General features: G+C 34.7%; 1 protein-coding gene across 1 annotated transcript in view; it reads right to left on the minus strand.

Annotated features, from left to right (window-relative positions):
* Window positions 1-5,662: 5,662 nt before the first annotated feature.
* LOC150089394 (5-formyltetrahydrofolate cyclo-ligase-like) overlaps window positions 5,663-15,833 on the minus strand; it is an 81,867-nt gene continuing 71,696 nt past the window's right edge. Inside the window, exon 4 of the mRNA XM_090368566.1 lies at window positions 5,663-6,049. Coding sequence (XP_090224692.1) covers window positions 5,827-6,049 — 223 coding nt within the window. The 3' untranslated portion in view covers window positions 5,663-5,826. The remainder of the gene's footprint in view (window positions 6,050-15,833) is intronic.

The following is a 15,833-nucleotide window of genomic DNA, read 5'->3' on the forward strand; positions in this document are numbered from 1 at the left end:
GTCCTTCAGTATCTTCTTCAGCGGTGAAAAACATTTTTAAACGATTGATTTGTATGATCGCTTCTTCTATTTTCATCGGTGGTTCGTTGTTAATATGTTCTTCGACAGAATGACCTCCTTCCATTTCTTCATCCTCATGAGGAACTTCTTGAAAAATATCGATGATAATGTCGTTGATATCTAGAGCACCATCTTCTGTAGTGAGGTTTGAGTCTATATCTTTGTAGCCAGGGGTCACTTGTAGCGGAAATATCGTACATTATCAATAGATGTTGAAGTTCTTGTTCTTCTAGGTGCTCCACATTGCTGTTCACAACTTTAATTTTTGCATTTGAGAAGCCAGACTTTACAAAACAGTTCACGACAGTTTGTTTTCTAATTGCGTTTACTGAAGAGGAAATCCATTGAATCGCATCTAGGATGCTGATTTTCTTTGCAAGGTCACTCGCACATGTTATATCGTTCGTGTTTGCAATGAGATGTCTTAAAACACGTTTTCTGTAGTGAAGTTTAAAATTTTTTATTATCCCTTGATCCAAGGGTTGACACTCTGCAGATGTGTTGGTGGCAGAAAAATGATTTGAATGTTGGACAATTCAATGTGCAGGTGAGATGCAGCATTATCCATGAAAAGAATAATTTTTCTGTTTTGACAAATCATGTTTTGGTTAAAGTGACTTATCCATTCGCTCATGATATCTCGTGTCATCCACGCTTTTTTATTAGACTTCCAGTCAACATCCAAAAGATTCAACTTTATGCCCTTGAAACAACGAGGATTTTGTGGGTTTCCTATAACAAGAGGTTGTTCAAAGTCTCCCAGCATATTTGTACACAATAGTACAGTCAAGCGTTCCTTAGAAATTTTTCCGCCCTGGCACTTTTCGTTTTTTAGACTCATTGTGTTTTCAGGAAGAGCTTTAAAAAAACAACCCTGTTTCGTCACAGTTGTATATATCCTTAGCTTCAAAATCACGACATAAATCTTCTAATTTGACGATCCACTCTGTTACAACCCCAGTATCAACAGATCCCACCTTCACCACTTACAGTTTTCCAAGAAATTTTATGCCGAGTTTTTAACTTATCTAGCCATCCCACAGAAGCTTTGAACTCATTTACTCCCATAGATTTCGCAACCTCCAAAGCCTTTTCCCTAATAATAGGCCCATTAATGGGAATTTTTTTAGCATGTGCGCAACAAATTTGAAGTCCAACAGTTTTCGGGAATGATTTTTGAACCTGATCATTTACGTGTTGCCAAAATTGTTTGAGCAGTTCATTTTTTTTCTTTAGGATGTCGCTTGCCTGCGTCTTCCCGATTTTGAATTTTACAGCGAGATTGCGAACACTATTTTTTTGCCGATCATACGAATTAATGAGTTCGACTATCTTTTAAAGTTAAATGTTTACGAGAAGACATTGTGCACTTCACACGACACTGAACAAAACTGAAAACTGAAAAGACGAAAGGCCGACCATATTCCCCCCCTCCCTGCACACACCGAATTCATCAGAAGTTTTACACGTGCCTTAAAATTCTTGAAAAAGGGTTTAGAACCGCGACGTAAACCTTGATAAAATTCAGAGAATCGGAAATAGAAAATAAATACACGATTGAGGCAATACATGGAAGATACGTTCCTAGAAAAAGGGCCATGAGCTTGCCCGCTGTCCGTTATGGGGAGATCAAATTAAGTGCTAATCTAAACGAAACAGTGCAGATTGCCTGTCCGCGTCCGTTACAGAGAATGTCCGCTAGACAGAAGCTGCAAACACGTTAAAACCAATGGAGGTGAGTTGGGGAATTTGAAAATGTCCGTTGTAGAGAGAGAGATGTCCGTTACGAGAAGTTTCACTGTATCTCTTTTGGGGATTACCTTGACTTTTAATCTCTCTTGGCACAAGCACATTACAAATATTTCTTTCTCTGCATCTAAAAAAAACTTGGTTTCCTCTTTCGCAGTCGGCTTTACTTTTCTTCTAAACAGCTGTTCACTCTGTACAAATCGCAAATCCGCCTTACCATGGAATATTGTTCCCACATATGGGGTGGTGCCCCCAAAACCTCTCTCAAGCTTCTAGATTCCATTCAGAAGATGGTAGTTAGGTAAATTAATGACTCATGGCTTTTCTACAGATACTTCCATGGGCACTGTTCTTCTGAATTGGCTTGTATAATTCCCGTTTAAAGCAACTGTTCGGACAGTTGCCGCCAACATCCATTTACTGTCCAACTTCAAACTCATAGAACCAACTTTTCATCTTCCTCGTTTATTCATTCAACTGCCGTTTTCTGGAACAACCTTCCTTCATATGTCTTTCCTGAAAATTACAGTCTACAGAAGTTCAAGTCTAATGTCAACAAATATCTTCTCTCGTCTTCTCAACCTCCAACCCAAGCACAGTACTAAGTACTATAGGTTGTAATACCTCTCGTGTTTGGGGTTTACATAAAAAAAAATAAAATAAAAATTTCAGCACATCTGTCTGATAGCACTGCATATCAGACAGATGTGTGACACTGTCAGATATAAATAGGTTCTAAATTTTGACTTTAGGACAGAAATTTTTTTTAAAATTTCAAATGGTGTGCAATCAGGTAGTTAAAAGAGGTGCCTAACTTGTTTATAAATGTACCACTATAGAGTTGAATAACTTTGCAATTTTAATTACAATACAAACTTAACAATGAAAGCTAATTTTTCAAAAGTAACCTTTTAAGTGTATTAATGAAGATAATTTTACATGGTGAGAGAATTAAAATATCAGCAATTTCTTTACATTTCCTTTATCCCCTCAGTATCTATCTAAAACACTAATTCCAGTAAGTTTCAACTTTCTAATAAGTTCCACAAACAGGGTAATCCAAAGAATTAGTTTTATACAAAGTTCCCCCAGAAAGACTTATCTGCTATGATTTTTAGCATAAAATGATTTTTATTGTTTTTCATGATTTTAATTCCTTTTCAAAACTAAAACAAATTGTGACTTAAAATTAGTCAGAATTTTAAATTTAATATTACAATACTCACATTAGATTATACTGTATATTTTTCTTGTTTTACAAGGTCTTACACACATATGATGTATACCAGTTCTCAGAAAAATTGCAATATTAGCTAGTATACAACTATACAGGCTGGCTGTTTTTTTTCTTTTCTCTTCCAACTTATAACTTGTAAGATATACAATCGTACAAAGGTTTATATATAATTACATTATTCGCATGCATCCATTCTAGAATTCAATATGATGAGTGTACAAAAAAAAAAAAAAAAAAAAAAAACCACCAAAGAGAAAAAGCAGATAGCCTCAACAATTCTAATGTGGACTAAGCAATTGTTACCCAATCACAATATGGTGCATTGCACTATACATAAAGCAGAACATAACCACAGCAGGAAATTTTTGGTTGTGGCTTCAATATGTCAAAGGTATTTTGAACGATGCACTGCACAGCATGGAAGCATATAAATGTAATATAACCTGGTTTCTTTTTGGTGGATAAGGGGATGACATATGACTGCAACATATATCAAGGAAGAAAACATCTCATTTAAAGACACAGCAAACACTATCGATTAAAGCTGCAGCATTCATTTGACATAAGCAGTCGGAACATTTTTTTCTTAACCATATTTGTTGAGGATAGATTATTAAAAATGCCAACATTACACATCCCCATAATCAAGTACATGAACATGCAATAAAAATATCTCTCCTCCCCACCATCAAGTCCATGCTAACTGCAGAAAAAGGTGCTGATGTTTCATTGTGATTATGACACTCAGCTGTTTAATCGAGTTTCTTCAGCATGCTATAACAATCATTGCTGAAAAGCACTGCAGTACTATTACATGGTTGCGATAGGTAATACTCTTCAGGCATCCAGGGCTTTTGACAAAGTGGATTACTCTTACATTATGTCTCACCCATACTAATACTCCACAATGGGAGGTACTATATTTCACTTCCTGTAGTCCTAAATTATTTTCTTGTGACTTTCATATCCTCACATCTTATGGACAACAGATAAGGCATATGTTCTATTCTACTACAGCAACCATCATCATTTTATATGAAGTTAGAGACTACTAATGAAACCTTGGTACATGTGCCTTAACTATGAATACATACATATTATACAAAAAAATACCAAAGCTCCTTTAAGATATTACTACAGGGTAAGTTCAAAATAAAATATACAAATGAGCACCTTTGATTTCAAACCTCCCACCACCCCAACACCAGTCAAATGAATAAAAGTTGCTATGGTAATGTTTACAAACACAAATATCTAAATATTCAGAATTTATTGAATGCCTCATATCAATTTAATGCTTCATTTACATGTCACAAAACCCAGAAACATTTGAGTTTTCCATCACTAATTTTGAGTTGTGAATCTTGTTCAAAAGTATCAGTTGACAATCCCATGACCTTCTAAAAAACTTCCCCATGTCATAAATTATAATTCAAATATGCATTAATCTGAAAACAACTGTACTGTATATTACTGTGCACATGCTTTAAAGTATCAGAGCACTGTAAAATCGTTTATGGCTCTGAGGCAAAATTTCTATCCCGTGCAACCAGCCCTGATGCATTGCTTGAGCAAATGGCTAATTTTAGACTAAATTTGTCAATTCACTGATGGTTTTTCAGATCTCCACATTTTTCTAAAACTACCTAGAAAACTGGCAATGTCAAAAAATGGATTACTGAAACTGGAGGTTCAACTATTTACAATTATTAATTAGGCAATCAGAAATTTTACAATGAACATGAATTTGCAGAAGACAGTAGAACATGCACTAAATGCCCTCTATGAAGTGATGTTTAATTAAAAAGTTATTTACAGAAGCAGTTAGCAAAACTATCTTCATGAAAGTAGATATTTTCTTGAATGTTTTTTTTTAAAACATACCCAGAAATGTCATATAAGAGATATACAACTTTAATTCCCAATGTAAATCTAAATTACTAAATAATATATAAATGTCATATATGTGTTATAATAATTTTAAAAATTCTCAAAATATACTGTAAATCATACTCTTCTCACTCCTATGTTTTTTAACTAATTTTAATGACAAGCAAGGAATCTGAAATAGAAGCACAGATCATTTTAGGATGAACTGCATTTCCCTTTTCCCACTTCTTAAAATTTTCAAATTATTATTCTATTTCTAATATATAACAGAAATTTGGAGTGTTCCAAATAAATGCAGAGATGTTATTCAAATTTATTTATACTACACTCTGTTCTATTTTAAAATATCCATAATATGGAACACAGTATAGTGTAATGTAAATAAATACAAATGAATTGCCTATTTCTTATGCCCTCCATGAAGTGATGTTCAATATCATATATACTTTTAGGCCCGAACAGAAATATGAACTCCGCTAAAAATAGCACTACGGAATAGACAAGCTGAGTGGGCTATATACATGTACATAGTCCATTTAGTGCTGTTACATAGTAGTACACAGCAAAAAGTATAAAGCAGCAAATTTCTTTACTTGATCTTTTTCTTCAGTTATAGAAAATGTAACTCACTATATACAGTTATTTAGAACTGCAGAAAACATTCATAAAATTTTAATTTTGAAATATATAATACAATTACAAACATTAAAAAAAATCTACCTCTTGTTAATCTTATTTAAACATCATCATTACTATCCCATAACAACAGATAGCATTATTTGGCACATATATTTCTAGAAAGGACTACTTGACTTTTCAAATTAAGAAATTACACACAAAAATAACTTTCTGAAAAAAAGCAGCAAGATCACAAACATGCCAAGTAAGTTTTAATCATCTGGATAAACAACCTCATCTACCATAAAATCATGCTCATCTGTTGGGATACTATGCAAAATCTGTTCACGAAATGCAAGACCAATGGTATAAGGATGTCCCTGGGGATCATGAAGACAACGTCCAACATACACATCATAGTATCCCTTGCCTCCACCTATGCGATGCCCTCTTTTTGTAAAGGCAAGTCCTGGAACTATCATCAAGTCAAGGCCTCCTGTTTAGAAGAAAAATATAATTTTTCATTAACATTTATAATTTTCTCTGGTATATCATAGCAATATACATAAAGAATTTTTAAATCTACTTAATGTCACAAGCTATTACAAATAATATAACATTCAATACAGCTGAACTCCATAATAATATTCTCGCTGCAGCAAAATTGTCTAGTGAGGCTTGGATTTTGAAGAAAATTACTTGTAATTTTAACTCAGTGTAACAAAATTATTCCTCTACATTAAGCAAATTCTAGCAGAGGAACCTTTTCTACTTTCTTATTACAGTAGGTAGGAAGGGAGACATGCTAAGTTTAGTTGAGTCCAGGCAGCATTGTCCCTTTATAAGTCCACAAAATTTTAAACTGGCAAATTGTTCAGTTAAGGAAGAGACTGAAAAAAGCTACTCAAAACATTCTTTTCATCTATATGCTCACTGATTTGGGTCACTTTGACAATCAATCATATTATACTCTAACTGGGATACCTGGTGAATTTATGATAATTAAGAGAAATGTGGAAGACAAATTGTTAAGGAACTTGGGGTTGATGGAGTCTATCCAATTATATTAAAATAAGTTGCAAAAGAGGTAAGCAAACCTTCAGTCATAATTAAAAGAACATTCATAGATTCAGGAGAGGTACAGACATAGATCAGCAAATGTCTCTCTATTCATAAAGGTGGATCAAAGGGAGAAGTGGAAAATTACAGATCTGCAAGCTTGACTTCTGTGTCAGGGAAAATAATGGAATCTGTGGCAACAAAAGTAATGCAGGATTAACTTGAATGCAGTTGTGCCTGCATTCAAGGAATCACCAGGAATACAGTTAAATGGCAATCACAGCATGGACTGGTTACGAGGAGATCTTAGCTACTATGAGGTAGTCATAAAGGAACTAGATGCAAAAAATAATTTTGACATACTTAGATTTCAGTGAAGCTTTTGATACTGCTTGACATGAAATATTCTTGTACAAATTAGAACACTGTAACATTAGGGAAAATTACTGCTTTGGATTAAGAACTAGTTAGGTGGCAAAAAGCAGAGAATGGTTATTGAAGGTCAATGGTCTTCATGGAATAATGCTAATAGTGGAGTCCTCTCGGCAAGGAATTGTTATTGCCATTAACCCCAGTTTCCCCTTACTGGGAGTCTGGAGTTAATGGCAGTAATCAGGGTATGCTACCCCAACAAGACCAGTATAAAGTCAACAGTTGTGGGAAATTTCAAAAAAATCAGCATAAAACAATTCAAAACTGTTCATTTTTTTGATGCCATCTATATTTTCAATCTTTTCTGAACACAATTGTGAAAAATCCATGCCCTATATTAAAAATACAGTCGAACCTTGATTTAGCACCACCAACTGTTCACCACTGACATTGGCACTAAATTAGGGGTCATCAAGGTACTTCAAACAATAAGAACTACATATAGTAGTTACTTTGGCATTAAGAAATTGAAGAATTATGACATTATTTTCTCTAGAGGTAAAAGGGAATATCGAAATATATTTGTGCATATTAATGATATAAAGAAATACAGTAAACCCCCGCTATTCGCAGGGGTTACGTTCCTGAGAAATTCCGCAAATACCGAAAACGCGAATACTGAGTTATGGCTCCCATAGTAATAAAGGGGTTCCGTTCCAAAGTATGAAATATATAAGAAAAACTAGTCTAAAATTTTGTCTATGTATGTATTATATTAGTAAATTAATAAGAGGAGTATACCTCAATATAGTACGTGGAACACTTCCGTATGATACCCTCCAGAAATTAAAACGGAAAAAACGAAAAAATCGACAACTTACCGATACATTAAAGTAAAATATAAATAATTAAAGTAAAATATAAATAATTAAATAATCAATTTAACACAATTCAAAATCAATTCAAAACAATTAAAATTCAAATTAATGCAATTAAAAGAATCTAACGAATTTTCATTCCTGTGATCACGACAGTCGGTTGAAAAGCATTGTCAGCTTCAGGAAGGAAAATCGTTTTGAATATTTTTGTTAGATTCTTTTAATTGCGTTAATTTGAATTTTAATTGTTTTGAATTGATTTTGAATTGTGTTAAATTGATTATTTAATTATTTATATTTTACTTTAATTATTTATATTTTACTTTAATTATTTATATTTTACTTTAATTATTTATATTTTACTTTAATGTATCGGTAAGTTGTCGATTTTTTCGTTTTTTCCGTTTTAATTTCTGGAGGGTATCATACGGAAGTGTTCCACGTACTATATTGAGGTATACTCCTCTTATTAATTTACTAATATTATTATCAACGTAGAACATATTGAGTATTACAGCTCTGATTCATACTATCTAAGTATGTATTATATGTACCTTCATAATATGACTATGTACATAGACAGTACATAGTGAAATGCAAGCTTATGGCATCGAAATGAAAATAAGAAACAATTTAATATTAAATGTAATATTTATTAGAAATTTCAAACAAATCTTTCAAACCAGTGCCTTTGCTAGCTAAAAAACTTATCCCACCAGTGCTATCACCAGTTTCGCTAAAGTGTTGATAAAGGAGTTTTGCCCTTTCATGAATGATGAGTGAACTTAACGGAATTTTATTTTGAGTTCGTTCTTCTATCCACAGATTTAAAGCCTTTTCCATTTTTTCTAATTTAACATCACGAGTTACAGAGCAAATTTTTGAAGCAATTAGCGCGTTTTCACGGACACTACAGCGGATTTTTTCTTCCGATTTCTTGATTGATCGTACCGTTGACTCATTGATTTTATAATGTTTTGCCACTGAGGAGACACTTTCACCATTAGAAATTTTGTCTAATAACTCAATTTTATTCGCTAATGTCATCACCTTCTTTGATCTTTTCACATTTCCCTTGTTATTCGTAGCCATATTTTTGTACGGGTTAGAAAGAACTTGTCCACAATAAAGTCACTTTCTTCTGTTAACACATTTGAAAAAGTCTGTTTTACACTGCAAAACGGTAGATTTATCACTTTTGTAAGCATATCAATTTATAAATTGATAAATTTATTCAATTTATAAGCATATAAATTAAAAGTAAATGACAAGCGCATAACACATACTGAACAAGGATTAGCGAGAAACATCCACGCTCGCGATTTTGTCACCCCCCCCCCACTGAGTGCTGTTTTGACCAGGAAAGATAATTTTAGCCATGCCCATGTTTTTTTATGGCGGAAAATGTTCACGGCACTTTAAATTTCACATTTTTTTAGGTTTCATTTTATATTAAATCAGCGACCGCGAATACAGATACCGCAAATAGCGGGGGTTTACTGTATAATGCTGAAAGAAAAATATTTAGGAGTTACCCAGATACACAAAGTAAATGATGATAATAATAATTATCTAGTATATTGGGAAAAAAATGCAAGTTATGCATTACAGGATTTTAAAATGTAAATAAAAATATATTAAAATTAATTTTTTAAAAGTACTTATACAGTTTTGTCAGAATGTTAGTTTTGTAATCAATTTTACTTATAGAAATGTCCAGAGATATAACATGTTTCATCAGGTCTTTGTCATTTGAGTTCTTTTCAAGGAATCTATGAATTTTTTTTATAGACATACCTTAGCTGTCACTTTTTCACAAACTTCAATCTCATCTTCTTCACTATCACTGTCAAATGAAAGCTCATTTCTTTGTATTAATTCCACAATTTGCTCAGTTGTTATTTCTCCAAAAGCAGGTTCTTCTTGGTCAACCTCAAGAAATTTTTCAGGTGACTAGACATAGATGCATTCACAATTTGAATATCAATCATGGTTATTCGCAACTCCTGGTTAGGATTATCTTCTATTTCATCTAAATTAGCTTTTTCAATAAGCCAGTGTGAGCCCAAGAGTTACTTACTGTTTGTGGTGAAACCTCATCCCATGAAAGTTTGATCATATATAATGCATCTTTGAAGGAAAATTCAAGTGAACAATTATTATTGATGCTCTCTACTATCTTCTTCACTGGATACGAACTATAAAAATGTGCCCTAAAACTCTTAATAATTCCAGCATCAAGAGGCTGTAGGAAACCTGTTTAATTAGGAGGTAGGAACTCGATCGCCACATTACTAAGATCCACTGCTTTGTGACAAGGAGCATTATCTAAGAGCAAAAGCAGATTTCGGTTTTTATTTCTCATTTACTTGTTGAAATTTTGCATTCACTCACAAAATTCTATTGCAGTCATCCATGCTTTACTATTATGTCTATAATTCACATAAATTGATAAGTTGAAATTCTTAAAGCACTGAGGTTTTGCTTGCCCTTCTGATTACAGTAACAGTCCCTTTGTCAATCTGCATTTGTACAGAACACAAGGATGACTCTTGTTTTTATTTTTTTACACCCTTTCAAAGCCACTCAATATTGTTTTGTCTGGTTGCATTCTATAAAAGAGAGCTGTTTCATCCATGCTATAAATGTCTCATTGATCTTGCTTTTTTAAAAAAATCGAAAATTCTTTCATGATATCATTCCACTGATTCCCTGTCAACCACAGCTATTTCTCCATATCTGTTCCTTTGAATCAACTGACGGGGCTGCTTAAAATGATGCAACCAACCATTTCTATAAGCAAAATCTCTGTTCTCCCATTAATTTTGCCTGCTCCTAAATTACTTTATCAGTTAATGTTTCATTTCTTGCATTAACCCAGTGGTTTTCAACCTTTTTTTAATAACGGCACCCCTAAGTAATTTATTTTATTTTGTGACACCCCTACTCAATTTTCTGCCTGTTAGATCCGATTCTCTTCTCTCTCAAATTACATTTCATAATACAAATTATATATACAGTCAGTCCTCGTATAGCACGATAGTTGTGTTCCTAGAAACCCTCGTGCAATGCAAAATCGTGCAATATAAACAACAGGCCCTATGGGAAAAATAGGGTTAAATACGTAATAAAAAATAAAATAATAAAAAATACGTAAGTACTTTTTACGAATAAAATACGTATTTTATTACGACTATTACGTAATAAAATATTGCTAATGCTTTTGCTTCTATCGTAAGCAAACTTGTTTTTTGTTTGATTTTCTATCCAAACAGATGACAGCTGTTCCATCTCTTCCAATTCTTTGTGTCTTAATCTAATGGATTTTGATTACACTTTGAGTTGTTCCTGCTATGAAAGTTGTTTTTATTTTCTCCGCATTCTTTGTAATTCTCAGCGTTGCCTCATTTAGGTCTGAAGCACGTGCAATATCACATGGTCTTTCATTTCGCTCAAAGCGTTTCACAATTTCATATTTTTTCTCTATCGACAGAGGCGGACTGGCCATAAGTTTTACTGGGGAAACCCCGGTGGGCCAGTGTGATTTTGGCCATAAACCATAGTATGAAGCCACTATATATTTTCCTGGGTAAGAATTTTTGACCCAGTCTGCCTCTGTTTATTGATATTGCTTTCTTTTTCTCTCTGAATCTGCAGTGTCTTCACCAGGACGCTTCCTTTTCCACCTTTTAAGTATTTTACTCATTTTTAGGAAATAGAGCACAATTACAAAACGAGGAGGCACGCTTGATATACATAAACAAAGCTGCGTGCATGTAGCAACTGAATAAACAACACCGTAAAGGCAGAGATATACTAACACCTCACATTTTACTAAAGCACATTTCTAGGGGTTACTACCATAAAACAATAAAAACAATTTCCAGTTGCGTTTCTGCTAGTGGAATCTGTTATAAACTGGTAGTCAACTCGATCTAATTGCATTTGCGATTATATCGATTGCTGGAATTGTGTTGGTTTTTACGTTATTATGTTTCCCCTTCACTGATATAAAAAATAAATACATTTTCAGAATCTTCTCCATTCCTATCGTGTTGCGTTCGGTTGGGGGTGATTCTGCGTTCAACTGCCATTTCTTGTAAACACAAAGACGAATCGTGCATAAGCGAATTCGGTTCGTGTTATATAAGATATCGTTCCCCTATTTATAAATCGTGTATGATCGAATTCGTGTAGTGTAAACACGTGTTATACGTGGGCTGACTGTATACAGTATATAATTTTTATTCTTTATATAGAGGTACTAAGTAAACATCAATTATAGATCACCACAAGATTAAAAAGATACTATACCTTTTTATAATGAAATAAACATATAAATTAAAAAATAATAATAAGTTTAAGTAACTTAAACCCAAATTACGTGGCACCCCTGGAATGTTGTTGCGGCACCCCGGTTGAAAACCACTGCATTAACCTGTCCAATCCAATAACTATTGCATCCTCCAGCTTTTAATGTTTTTGTCACTGCTTCACTAATTCAGCCGCTTCTTTTGTTCACTAAGAATGTCTCTAACACAGTGCCAACTCATTGGTTTACCCCAGACAGCAGAAAAATCGTCAGCAATCATCAGCTGGCTGTTACCAGGGTATTTTTCTTTGTAACTGAACACCTCTTTCTTTGCAGTTTCATTCAATGCTGCTCTCTTACTCATTTTGAGGTCAGTACTTGAATTAATTTTAAAGAAAATAAAGAAAAAGTTACTCTGTAAATTAGATAAAAAAAAAAAAAAAAAATAATAATAATAATAATACCAAAATACATTCAATAATAATGTTCAAAAAATACCTGCTTAAAGCTGTCACAAATGTAGGAAGACATTTAAAGCACGAAAGTAAAACGTTCTTTCTTCTGTATTAGAACCCCTGTTCTCGCAGTATAAGACATGCGTGAGGAATGAAACATGAAAATGGTGGGAAACAGTGGTGGGGAATTCCTTGAATCCACCTTCTTATTTACAGTACCAAAAATGATTTTCATGATTGTTCGAAAAATATCACTTGACGACTATATTCTATAAATAAAAAGATGAGGCAGACTGGTATGCAGGTTTGGCGTTACATCAGGTTCATTTGCAAGAAAGATCGTACATTTAGTAATTTATAGATATGGCGTATGGCAGCTTGTGGGGTTGGCACTTTACCAAGAGATTCCCCTATTAATATTTATTCAGAGGATCAATTCACAAGTAATAACTGGTGCTTACAAGGGGACATTATATCAAAGTTTGACTGCATATATTATAAAAACTTGCCAGCAGGTCTAAACTCCCTTTAGACCTGTTGGCGAGTGAATGCAAATTAAAAACTGCATACTTCACCCCTACACTATGATTAGTGAGAGCATGTCAATAACAGAAGTGCTTGCTGCATGAAACATGAAACAGTTTGATTCCAAATGCATCAATGTCACAAAGCCAGAGAGCATTGCTGATTAGAGGAAAGCACATGGCAGTAAAGTGAACTTACCATCAATAACTCTTCATAAAATATGTCAATTAATACGTACATATAATTAGGTTTAACTCAATCATGAATTTTTCCTAAATGTGCAACTGACAGAAATTTCTGGAATTTTCCATGGGGAATTCAAAGAAAACGTTTTCAACAACAGGCACTAGGAGTTTCAGTTGTATGGATGGAGTAGAGAAGCACAAACTGCTGAAATATGGTCAGAGTTGAATCGACCCTATGCAACTAAAGATAATGGATTTTGAGCAGTAGTAAACCCACTCTTACCAATTAGGTGATACCACACTAAAGACAGTGAAGAAAAAAAAGATCTAAAAATAATTGTACAGTCAAACATGAAGTTTTCTGAGCAGTGCAGAGACAGGCAGCTAGAACAGTTCATGGAATTCTGGCAATGATATACAGGAATTTTTCCCACTGGGACAGTAAGTGTCTATCCCATTGTAAAAACCAATGGTTAGGCTACATCTGGCTATTGCACGCAGGTCAGGAAGCCTCATTTTAGGAAGGATGTGGATCCGTTAGAAAGGATGCTGCTGCTGCAGAGAAGACCAACAAGATTAGTCAGGGTCACAAAAATATACTCTTACCAATCTGATTTCTGTAAATTGAAGAATCTGGAAACCAGGCAACTCCAAAGAGACCTGACAGAAGTGTTTAAGGCTTTAAATGAGTTGAGTAAACTAAATGCTGATGGAATCCTTATCCTTTTTTTGAATGGAGGAGAAAACCAGATGTTTATCAAACTGTAGCAGAGAGTTAAATGATTTTGTAATAACTCAGAGCAAAGTGGAGGAGAAATTGTTAAGGTCAAACATAAGTAAGGCACCTTGGGTGGATGGGATCTATCCAGTTATATTAAAGGAGGTGGCAAAGAAAGTAAGCAAACCCTTAGCCATAATTATGAGAGCATCTTTGGACTCAGGGGAAGTCTGCATAGACTAGAGATGTGCAAATGTATCTCCAATTCACAAAGAGGGATCAAGAAATTAGGTGCCAACTCAGCATTCTGACGGGCATCTATGAGGAGTTTGGGGTGTCGGGTAGATGCCCTCGAAGAAATTAATATGAGGGGGCCCCACCAAGCTCTCAGCTGCCCAACACAATGTCAAAGCTCACTCCTGTGCATCAGGCAACACAACAGCAATCTCCAAGACAGAATGCACTGGTCCCGCAGGAACTATTTATTGTTGGTGACTCTATTGTCAGCGAGACGGAGAACATATTATGCAAAAAGGATAGGTGGAACAGGACCAGGTATGACTGCTAGGAGCAGAAGTTGATGATGTTGTAGAGCAGATATCATCTTTTAAGGGCACAAAAGATGATACTGTTGTACACATTGGCACTAATGACCTTAAGAGTAAGAGATCTGCAGACTTATTTAACAAGTACAGCTCAATGCTGAAAAAAAAGTCGCAGTAAGGGTTAAATATGAAACTGTCTCCAATTCTGCGCAGATACAATAGGAAGCAGTATATGATGAGAGCCTTATCAATCGATTCGGCCCTGGACAGATTGTGCAAGGCTCACGGGGTAGAATTTTGTGCTTGATAACAGGAAAGACTGCTTCTACAGGGATGGGATACACTTAAATAGAAAGGGTGCAAGAATATTTGCTGATACTATTGAGGCAATGTTAGGTGTCAGTGTCAGTCTTAAATAGAAAGGATGCAAGAATATTTGCTGATGCTATCGAGGCAGTGCTAGGTGGGTCAGAAAACTGCTAGCTTGGGGGGATTCGCAGATTAAAAGATTAACAGTAGCCTCAGGCAGAGGCAAAAGTGATTCTTGCACTGCTGCTACTGTAATGAGCAGCAGCCTACAGAGCAAGTTGCTGGGGATTTCAAGAGCTACTGGGAGTCATCATGGAATAAGTAAATACATGGGCTGTGTTAGGGTAACTAAGATTAAGAACAGGTGCATGTACACGAAGGCTAGAAGTATAGTAAATAAATTTGATGAATTTGAAGTGCTGATCAAGGCATCAAAGGCAGCTATTATTGGAATATCAGAGATATGGTATCACACAGATATAAGCAGTGCAGAAATGAAAATTTGGGAGTACAAGGTGTACAGAAAGGACAGACAGGGCAGGAAGGGAGGAGGGATTATGCTGTTAGTTAAGAAACAAAATCTAAGGAAGTGCATCTAGTTGACATGGATGGACAGTGCAATATTGAGTCTGTTTGGTGTGACATAAACACTGGGAAAGGGAAAATGACAGTAGGAGTGTGTTACAGGCCTAACGACTCTGATGAGTACAACGAACAGTTGTGCAGAGAAATAGAGTGGGCCAGTAAATCAGAATGTCTTATAATGGGGATTTTAACTTTCCAGATAATGAGTGGAACTTGTGGGTTGGTCACTTGCATGCTAGCAAGACTTTTGTGGATTTATTGCAGGATTGTTTTCAACAGCAACATGTTCGAGGGGCAACCACAGGGAGTAATACTTTTGATCTGATTATCAGCAGT

This window comes from Mastigoproctus giganteus, chromosome 2 (assembly GCF_048544385.1).
Source record: "Mastigoproctus giganteus isolate SK-2022 chromosome 2, ASM4854438v1, whole genome shotgun sequence".
Lineage (NCBI taxonomy): Eukaryota > Metazoa > Arthropoda > Arachnida > Uropygi > Thelyphonidae > Mastigoproctus > Mastigoproctus giganteus.